General features: G+C 33.8%; 1 protein-coding gene across 1 annotated transcript; it reads left to right on the forward strand.

Annotated features, from left to right (window-relative positions):
* The first annotated feature begins 8,024 nt into the window (after positions 1–8,024).
* Positions 8,025–10,065, forward strand: gtf2a2 (general transcription factor IIA, 2). Its single transcript, XM_056750912.1, has 4 exons — positions 8,025–8,239; positions 8,834–8,938; positions 9,493–9,619; positions 9,715–10,065. Exons 1-4 carry the CDS (start codon positions 8,168–8,170, stop codon positions 9,738–9,740), a joined length of 330 nt encoding a protein of 109 aa, XP_056606890.1. The 5' UTR covers positions 8,025–8,167; the 3' UTR covers positions 9,741–10,065.
* Positions 10,066–10,595: the final 530 nt, after the last annotated feature.

Here is a 10,595-nt window from a genome sequence, read left to right on the forward strand (position 1 = left end):
GGATTAGGACCATAATCATGTTGTAAATGGATTGTTTGTTGTTCTGCTCACCATAAATCAAATAGTACAACCCAAACACACACAGTATACAATAAAGGTTTGGTGTTTTGTCTCTGAGATATTCTTTAACAGTGGCATCGCCGAATCACTTAAGAAATGAAAGATAATTTACATTAGTTTAAAGATTTTTTATGAGAATGGTGCTAAGAAAAATGTCACATTTGCCCTGGGAGTTAATTTATAGAATGTGCTAAAGTCACTTTTTGAGCAAATTTATTGGGTTTATCCCAAGTATATGAAATCCTAATTTGAAATCTCTCATGAGTAAAATAACTTAATTTCATATGATTTAGCTGTATCTCCAACTTCATATGATGTGTAATTCTGTAAAAATATTGGATTATCTATGCACTGCTTAATCTCATAATCAGGGGTGTTAACATTAAAACATTAATGACATTTTGGCAGGGTTAGAATAAATGATAATCTATATGACACTAATGGGATGTGTTCTCAGTTCGCTAGAGGTTGAAAAATTCATGAATCAAGAGATAATCAGTATATGCTTTATTAAAATAAGAAATGTTCACTGCACTCTGTTATTGATAATGACATTAGAACAACTTTTCAGGTAAGAAGAGAAGATTAATAAATATTGCATTGACCGTATCAGACATTTCTGAACAGAAAATAACTTTCAACTGAAAATGTTTAATACTCTTATATATATATATTTTATATCAGTCTGTTTGTGTAAAAATGTGTAACTGATGTACTGTACTGTACATAGGACTGTTTGTTTCTGCTCAGTTTCATAACCTTCAGTGTGTGTACTTGTGTTCTGATGTACTGTAATGTAGTATGTGTTTGTTTGTTTGTTTGTATATCATATTTATCGCATTCCATTGTTTGGTCTGTATTTATATGTGTGGATAGATGCCCATTGATGGATTGTCTGCATTGATTGTCTGCGTGTATCATTAATTCTGTAGGAAGTGCTCTCAAGGTCACAGGGCTGGAAATTTAATTATACTGCCACTCTATTAAGTGGTCCATTTAAAAATGCTGAATCGCAGTAATTAATTTGGGGGCAGTATTCGCACAGGAAATTATTATTTTTGCTCCTCCTCCCAGATTTAAGGCATGTGTGTAAACATAAATGATATCGCATGGATAGTATTTCATCTCCTGTGTGATTTGATAGCTGCTTCATTGGTGATTTGTGGTGTTTATGTAATGGCAGGTTCTTTGTGTCTATAGTACCAAACAGACAAACACTCGGGTCCGTCTAACAGGGAGATGTGATCCTTACAACCAGGACTTTCATGTGATGCATTTCCTGATACTTCTTGTTGTTCTAGACAATTTTATAAACTTACTTTATTTAATTACCTGCACTTCTGCTTCGAAAAAACAGCACTTATGGTCTGTCATTTTTTTTGTACTAACACAAGCATCTCCAAAAACGGTTGCTGTTTTTCAAAATATGTACCATGATCTTCTGGCATCTTAATTATAAAAAATAGACCGTCTGTTAGAGGACTGAACTTTAAATTTAATAAACAATGGAAGTTTTATAAACAAATAAACAAATACAACTTTATTTTCAATTGCACTGTATACATAGTGATAATATTATAAAACTAAATCTTGAGATTCAAAAATTTTTCCCAAAATTCTGGCTTGCAACAATCTCTATTTTTAAGTTGTTTTATAAAACACCAGGTCCAGTGCTTTATGTTAGGTAGACTATATTTATTCTTTCAGTCATTCTCAATAGCAGTTGTGTTTTTTGTAATATTTTTTATAATTTAAAGGGATAGTTCACCCAAAAATGAAAATGACTAAAGTAACTTTTTCTGCTGAACACAAAGGAAGATATTTGGAGGAATGTTAGCAATTTTCATTTTCAGTTAAATTCTTCAAAATATCTTTCTTTGTGTTCAATAGAACAAATAAATGTATACAGGTTTGGAACAACTTGATTGTGATTAGATGGTGACATAATTTTCATTTTGGGGGGAACTAACCCTTAAATCTATTCTTAAACATTGTCAATCATCCCCATCTTTTAAATAAGGTGCATTGGAATAGAAGGATGGTTTAAAATGAACCCAAAACACTGAATAAAGTCAGAGGAGCAGAATAAGTGGAAGTTAATCTGTCCTGCTCCAGCAGTGGGGGAGGATGCTGCCGTTATCTTAACAACTAAAGAACTAGCATCGTGTCTGCAGCTGTTGAGGATGAGCCTTGGAACGATATGTGGATACAACCAAATATGATGATTTTACAACAAGGAACATAACTGGAAATCCTGTTCATCAAACACAGTTAACCTTCTCTGGAGTCACCTGTATAGAACTTTCCATTTAAACAGGATAAGTTTAAAAGATACAAGCTTTTTTTCAAATGAAAGTTTTCCTGGTCTTCTGTTAGACAACATACTAAAAATCCTCTTGGTCAAATTGTGTAATCAAAAATATACACTAGACTAGATTTTTTTTTAATCTTGAATCATGCTTTTTTCTATCTTGACAGTATACATAATCTAGATTTGAATAAAGTTTTATTTCATTTCATGACATTTGGTTCTATGTCGCTTTATGGTAAGCCCATTTGAATAGTCTTGAATGATATATTATTATGCATTCTTAATGTCTGAGAATATATCCGTTTTGTGCTTAATTGCGCTGTTATATGGCAATGGGAAATTAATTAAGCTTATCCCAGTCACTGGGGCATTGTTGTGTTAATTGCTCTCATTGAATCGCATAATTATTTGTTTGCTGATCACATTTGCATACTCTTGAAAATCCAGCTGATGAATGGTCTAATGATTGCTGATAAGCTCTGCTGTCTGTTACAGCTTGTGTGCTGTTAAATACAACCAGATGTACGAGAGAGAGAGAGACTCTTAATGAAAATCTGCTTAGCTCGTGATTCATGAACAGTGATTAAGATTAAAACAGTTCACCGGCCGCATGCTTCTGCACTCTCTGCCCAGGGCTGCGTGTAAATGAGAGGTGCGGTGTTTGAACCGAGGTCAGAGTTCAGAGGGTGAAAGTTCCCAGTGAATCACAAAGGTTACTGAGGTCGTGTGCAGACTCTATTTTCACTCATTCATACATCTCTTTAATGTATTTTAGAAGTTTGGACATGTGTTTTTTATTCATTTTTTAATTGTTTATGTTGAAAAAAAACTCAACTAATCTTGTTTAGCTTAAAACCAAAGAAATAAATCAGTCAGTTTGCTCAAAGAAATGTTAACAGCGGACTTAGTAAAAACCTAGTTAATCAACCACAGCTATGTTTGTTTGTTTCTTTTCGTATACTGTGCTGACCACTGAAAAAAATACAGACAAAGCACATCTGCCTTAATCTTACTCGTTTAACAACGTTGTTGAAGTTTCATTAAAGAGAGCCTATACGCAGCAAAACAAGACGTAAGATGCTAAATAAATGTTTAACAACTATGCATGCCAACAAATAACTGAAGAAATGCATCAAATTAAAAGAAAAAGCTAAATGTTGAACGCAAATGAAATCTGAATAAATCTGTGGTGTAATGTTCATGTTTTCTGATTTCTAAGGTAATTCAGTTTGACACAGTAATTAAATGAAGGAAGCAGCTCCCATTTCTGCCAGCCTCTCTATATCCATCATCGTTTAAAACTCACCATCCTCCACTGCACACAAACACACGCTCAAGAGGAGATGAATAAGCTAAACGAATGCCATTATTCCAACACACAGAGAACAGAACCATTGATCAAATTTGCTGCTTTGGTTTGTGTTGAGCCCACATTCTCTCATTGTATCCAAATAATTGCATTTCACTTGTTTCATCTATTTACCAGGTGGCTTATTTGCATTCTCTTAAAAGTGAAATCATTACAAGGATGTGTAATTTCAGAAATCTCTAAACACTTCCATTCGTTATGCAACATACATTTATGAAGAATCTAAAGCAGAGTGAAAATCTCATCTCGTCAATGATTTATCTAGGTTTTTCTGTGTCTACTATTGGGCACTTCATTTGTCTGTATGAAGTATTACTAATGAAGAGCTGTATTTAGTCTCATATTGGACTTTTGGTCTTATCTGTTATATGTGGCCTGTCCTTCCTTAGTATAAATATGATCAGTTATTGAATTTCAGTGGATATATAATTTAAAAATGAAACTGACTTAATACACCAGTTTTAACATTTCAAGCAGAAGTAGCAGAAGAACATTAATACAACGTTCATTTCGAGCAGAAGTGGTAGGCTACTAATACAGAATGTAAATTAAAATAAAGTGGGGTTCAAATCTTAGAAGCTGTATGTAACTGTGAGCTCATGTTATTTTTATTTCAATTTATAAACAGGTAGCCTTTAATCACTTAACAGGCTTGTGTCCAGGCCTGGTCTGGTGGAGTCTAGGGGACAAGACTAAAAATGTCCGGCTGACAATAAAACATTTTAACATTTCTTATTTCTTCTTGTATTATGGATTAAATAATGAGCTGTCAAGAAAGTGTGAAAATTATATAGCCTGTGCAATAAACCATAATTATATTAATAGAAAATTGACTAGAGTATCTTACCCCATTCAGTTCTGATTTGTATGCCATATTTTTAAATTGAATTGAAATATTCCATAATTATCGTCGTACAAAGGGTGTTTCTCAATATGCTCCCTCATTTCCTCGCACCTCCATCAGTGCTCGAATTGAAGGGGGCTGGGGGGATCCAGGACCCCCATAAGGCATAAGGGACTCCCCATAAGGAGTAAAATACAGACTCAGATATTTGTACTTGAGTAAAAATTATAATGACAAATGTAATTAAATTCATGCAATGGATATGGTCAATTTTGTTAATTAATTATTTACAATCATTAAAATTAAGTTTATTTATGGGTTAGTTGTCATTTCTCTTTAAATTTGAAACGCCCCACCCCACTTCTAAAGACAGCTAAGTGCATGACAGTGAAAGAATCCAGTTCTTCTATGTAAGCCGGTTTTTAATATAATAGTATATATTTATGCATATTAAAATCAATTACATTGTGTTTTTGTATAAATTGTATATACCGAGACTAACCACCACAAAAAAATCTTATGAGGGGGACCCTGGTGCAATTAGAGCACTGACCTCCATCCTATGACCCGGAAACCGATCGACCTCAGCCATCTTTACGCACATCTCAGTTCTCTAATTGCACCGGGAGGAGGCGAGGAAAGAGGAGAGATGAGACTTATTGAAGAGTCAAGAGCGAGGATACACATATGTTTCCTTTTGTTTTCTCTTCTAAAACTGACTCGCATATAAAAATGATCCTCTCCTTGCACATCGTCACATATTGAGATCATATTCAAACACGCATAAATGTGATAATTAAATTTTATATTATTGTAAATGTAGACCTATTTCAGACAGTATATATTCATATAGTTAATATATGAATATAGGCCTAGTTAATATTTATAAGATAAATTTGACATACCTTACAATTCTGACCCCTTTTAAGGATGTTTTTTCACTTATTTTATTGTAGTGGGGGTTGTAACATCTGCCTAAAGTATGTTTTCGACTTTGTTTTCATATTTTCAATGTGTACAGTCATCATTAATTGACGACGCTTTCAAGTGACGCAAAATAGACAGAGGATATGCCATTTCACATATTTAACAATTAAATATGTGACAGTATTTTGGTTACGCCGTAGACAACAGTTTATTGTAAATAAGTTGTTTCTGTATTTTTTTACGAGCTTTATTAAAACAACACTGAAACGCGAGGAAAGGAAACGAGGATGCACAAATCAGAATTGAGAAGCACAAGACTCATCTTTAAAAATGAGTAACGAGGGAAGTTTCTGCGAGTGAAAAGAAGTTTTCTTCTGCCATCTACTGGACATTTTACTTGCTGGGTAAAATAATGTTCTTCCAAAAAAAGCATTAAGAAATAATATTATGAAGTAAAAGAGGTATATGTGTATTGTATTTTTGTTATCCAATAAAAGCAAAGTATAGTATAAATAATATGGTAAAATTTTTGGATTCCATCCTAAAGAGTTTTCAAAAAACGATTTGAATCTGCGTTACAATCAGTGTTGGGTAAGTTACTCTGAAAAAGTAATTAATTACTAGTTACTCATTACATATTCAATAGTGTAATTAGATTACTGTCCAAATTACTCTGTCCAAAAAGTATTTAGTTACTCATTACAAATTACTTTCTATATCCTACATCAACCTTGATTAGTTAAGTGATTCAAGGATAGACATGAAACGGCTTATTTAATTCATTCAAATAAATAATAATATTAACTGACCAAAGTATTACAAATGTGAGAATTATACATTTAAGCACAGATTTAAAGTAAGACTTTGAATTTTGATGTCAATTACACTATTGCACCCGCATATATTGAACAAAGTATTTAGTTTAATTACATCAAAAGTAACTGTAATTAAATTACAGAAAACATATTTGTAATCCCTTACTTTACTTTTTCAAGGGAAAAGTAATTAAATTACAGTAACTAATTACTTAGTAACTAGTTACACCCAACACTGGTTACAATACGAGTTTAGTACTGGGTGTGTTTTGTCCCTTGCGCTTGCTATTGACTATGGTAGCATGGCATACAGTTCTGCAATATAAAACTGAACTTTCAAAGGTTGAAGCAATCCAATCTCCAACACCAATGATGGGTTGTGGAGCAGTAAGATCGTCACTAGTGTCAGCACATCATATAGAGATGGGAGTAATGCCACAAGAAATGAGAAGGAGCAAGTTGAGAATGAAAATCTTGATGAACATAAAAGCACAGTCAGAAAGTCACCTGATTAAAAACATCCTGAGAGACTGTTGGGAATATGGGGATAAGAAATTATTATTGAGGAAGCAAGAAATATTGGGATAAGTGTTGTAAGTATTGCTCCTTCTGTGGCTCTGCCTACCATTCCACCATGGCTTTTTCCAGTGGCTTTAGTAGACACCCAGTTGCATAAGGATAGAAACAACAAGGAAATTATTTTTTAATAGTATAGCATTACAGCAGTATATATGTATATTACAATACAGTACAGATATAAAACTTTGGGTTTAAAATATCCAGTTTGTGGAAATACTTCTGCAGCTGTGTTTATTCCTCAGTTTAAAGTAAACATTTTTGAAAAGAACAACAAATTATCTATCAGTTTTCTCATCTGAATTAATAGCAATTGAAGAAGTTCAATGTTTTTTTCAGATTCTTTATCTGCTCTATACAGTTTAACAAGCGAAACCTCAGGATTTGATCTATGAAATATTACAGAGACTTTTTTAGACCAAGACAAGCTGGAATTAGCATCACCTTTTAAAACATAACTTTTATTTGGATACCAGCACATACAGGGTATCAGGAAATGAAGAGGTGGATAGTTTGGCAAAACAGGCCCTAAATTTTTCAGAAATAGATATTAAAATCGCATTAAGTAAGACAGAAGTCAAATGTTCAATTGCATATGAAATTAGAAATGGGGAAATCAGTGCACAATGGATAGAAAGGTAGATATTATATGGTATCCAGGGAACAGTTGTTGAAAGAATGAAATTTGGAAACAGGAGAAAGGATGTCATAATATCAAGGAAACGTATTGGGCATTGAATCAATGTTTGTTAAGAATTGGGACACATGAAACTGGCAAATGTAACAAATGTGGTCTGGCAGAACAGTAAACATGTCTTAATAAAGTACGAGGCTTAAGAGAAAGATTTCAGTTATCTCAAGCATTTAATGTTTTGAGGATTATTATAAATCTATTCATATACTATTAGATAATGTGCCAAAACAGTATAAAATCTACAACAAAAAAAAATCTTAAAAGATACTAATTTGATTAACAGAATTAAGGCTCTCTTTGTTGTTGTTGTCACCTTTCATGTGTAGCGCTCCACACCCCAGTCCAGTAGGTGGCGGAAATGCGCCATTTAAGTTTGGTTTCCCAACCGCCATTAAAAATCATCATCTCAAGAAGAAGAAGAAGAAGAAGTCCCTCTCGCTTCACCGTAGCTCAAGAGGTCTAAGTTTGGAAATAGCGGAAGTACGCAGTCAGCGGGCAAATCACAAAGCATCACCAAACATCCAACGGTTCTTTTAAACAGTACATTCACTCTCGCACAGAATAGTACACTATGGCATATCAGCTTTATAGGAACACGACACTTGGAAACAGTCTACAGGAGAGCCTTGATGAACTTATTCAGGTAAGCATACTGAATCTCTGGTAAATAGTCTAGCTTACCTGCTAACTCGCTCAGTGAAATGTGTGATAGGTGGATGGATAAATACATACGATGTGATAAACAGTAAAGCTTAACATCCAGACATCCGTGTTCAGTGGTTAATTATGTTATCGGTTAGTGCCAAAGCATTTTGTTTGTATTGATAGTGGTTTGTTTGTTAGTTAATGAGTGTTTTCTTACACCAGCTGTGTTTATAATCGAGCTTCTTGTTGTCAGAATAACAGTCTGGGTATTCAAAAACATTTGTCTAAACTGTCCTTGTGATGAAGTAATTAATGTATCCTAAACATTTTTTGCTGCTCGTGGGAATGAAGCGTTGGTTTTCTAATGCAGAAGCTTGGATTGTAACTCTCTAATAATAGAAATCACAGTGTCAAGCATTACTGTTATGAAAACATCCGCGATTGCGTGTAGTTATGTTTAACCTGATGTAATTATTAGAGTGACTTTATGGTTTTAACGTAATTCTAAGATGTAATGGAGACACCGAAAGTCCAATAAAATCGTGTTGTATGTGCTGGGAAAACCATTAACTTATTTTCCCCCATTCCACAGACTCAACAGATCACTCCACAATTAGCCCTCCAAGTTCTTCTACAGTTTGATAAAGCTATCAACACAGCTTTGGCCAACCGGGTCCGTAACAGGGTCAACTTTAGGGTAAGTCAAGTTACCATTCTATTTAAGACCTAGTGTTAGCACTTTTTCTGGATTCCTTTATGATTTGATCTCTCACACCATGTCATGTTTCTGCGTACATGATAAATCCCTAAAGCCGTCTAGACAACAGTGTCTACACATCTTTCAAGCATTTACTGTGCTGAAACAAGGCTTTTGCGCAGCTTAAAAAAGTTCTGGAGTCAAAAATGATTGAAAAGTCAATTCATGCACAGATTTCACATCCTCAGTAGGCAGATAGAAATATATAATTAGCTTTAGATACAATTTATAAATAAATAGTTAAAATATGTGCATCCACATTGATTTCCGATGCTTTTTAACTTTCAAAAACATTCAGAATACATTTTATGTATATATAGTTTTCTTGGGAATTTAGACTCATGACCCTGCCGTTCTAATATATTTTGATGTTATTAAATGGTCACAGTAGAGAGATATGGTGCTCATACTTGTGTTAATAATTCTAATATATACAATGTAATCCAATAATTTCATACCTAGAAGGTATTACACCAATGTTCTTTTCTCCACAGGGGTCACTGAACACATACAGATTCTGTGATAATGTTTGGACATTCGTTTTAAATGATGTTGAGTTCCGAGAGGTGACTGACCTGGTCAAGGTGGACAAAGTAAAAATTGTAGCATGTGATGGCAAAAGTAAGACAAACAGAAAAATGATTCACTGTATTCTTATTACCGCATTTTTGTGGAATTGGAATGTATTGTTTTCCCAATGCTGTATTTCTTTATAGACACTGGTTCTAATGCAACTGAGTGAGAACAAGGAGGAGAGCGAACCACGGAGCGAGTTGCTGGTTGATGGGAAGGATGAAAGAATTGAAGACAAGGCACAGCACAGCAGAGGGGACTGTGTATATATAATTTATTACAAGAAACAGTTCTCCAGCCTTCATACAACAACCTGCTCAGTGGAGGACTGACAAAAGTATGGAGCACACAAGGCCTTGGATGTCACATGGATTTTTTCTTTTTATATATAAATATATATAATTTTTCATAGAATTGCCAATGCTTTTCAGTTTGTTACAATTTAGCTTATTCTCTAATAAACTTGTTTTAAAGGTGGCAAATTTCTCTTGCTTTCAACTGATGGTTTACTGACTCCAGGGTTCTGCATAGAGTGCAGTGTGGGATGTTTAGTGTTTTCAAACTCCTGATTGTTGTTGACATAACCTCGAATGTGTTAAAAACACCAAATAAGGATTAACTAACTGAACTGTGTAAAATAACATACAAGATTGATGTTAAAATCGTTGTGTAGATTATTCCACTGAAATTAAATCGTTGTCAGGATTGCAAAATTCGATAATATTGCCGCTCAACTGTAAGAATAGATAAAAACATTTAGGTTATGTTATATAATCTGCTGAACTGATTCCATCCCCTGGATTTGACATGCTTGCAATATTTTAGTTTTGTATTTTACATATTTTTCAGCACCAACTAGTCCTTTTTCTCTCTTTCTTAACGCTCACCAAATCATAGCCTAGCTATACATAACTATACAATGTATGCATAGCTATGCTATATATCTGTACTATATTTAACCTTGGAGCCATTTATGGTTTGAGTTTTACCCAAAGTAGATTTACCTTCAATCACCATTTATGAA

Source organism: Triplophysa dalaica, chromosome 1, assembly GCF_015846415.1.
Source record: "Triplophysa dalaica isolate WHDGS20190420 chromosome 1, ASM1584641v1, whole genome shotgun sequence".
In the NCBI taxonomy this organism is placed as follows: Eukaryota; Metazoa; Chordata; class Actinopteri; order Cypriniformes; family Nemacheilidae; genus Triplophysa; species Triplophysa dalaica.

What these genes read in the sequence shown, in the direction of transcription:
- gtf2a2 (XM_056750912.1), top strand. Translation starts at nt 8,168, where the DNA reads ATGGCATATCAGCTTTATAGGAACACGACACTTGGAAACAGTCTACAG. An exon ending in GCCTTGATGAACTTATTCAG is followed by an intron (nt 8,240 to 8,833) that starts GTAAGCATACTG and finishes CCCATTCCACAG; the next exon opens with ACTCAACAGATCACTCCACA. An exon ending in TGTAGCATGTGATGGCAAAA is followed by an intron (nt 9,620 to 9,714) that starts GTAAGACAAACA and finishes ATTTCTTTATAG; the next exon opens with ACACTGGTTCTAATGCAACT.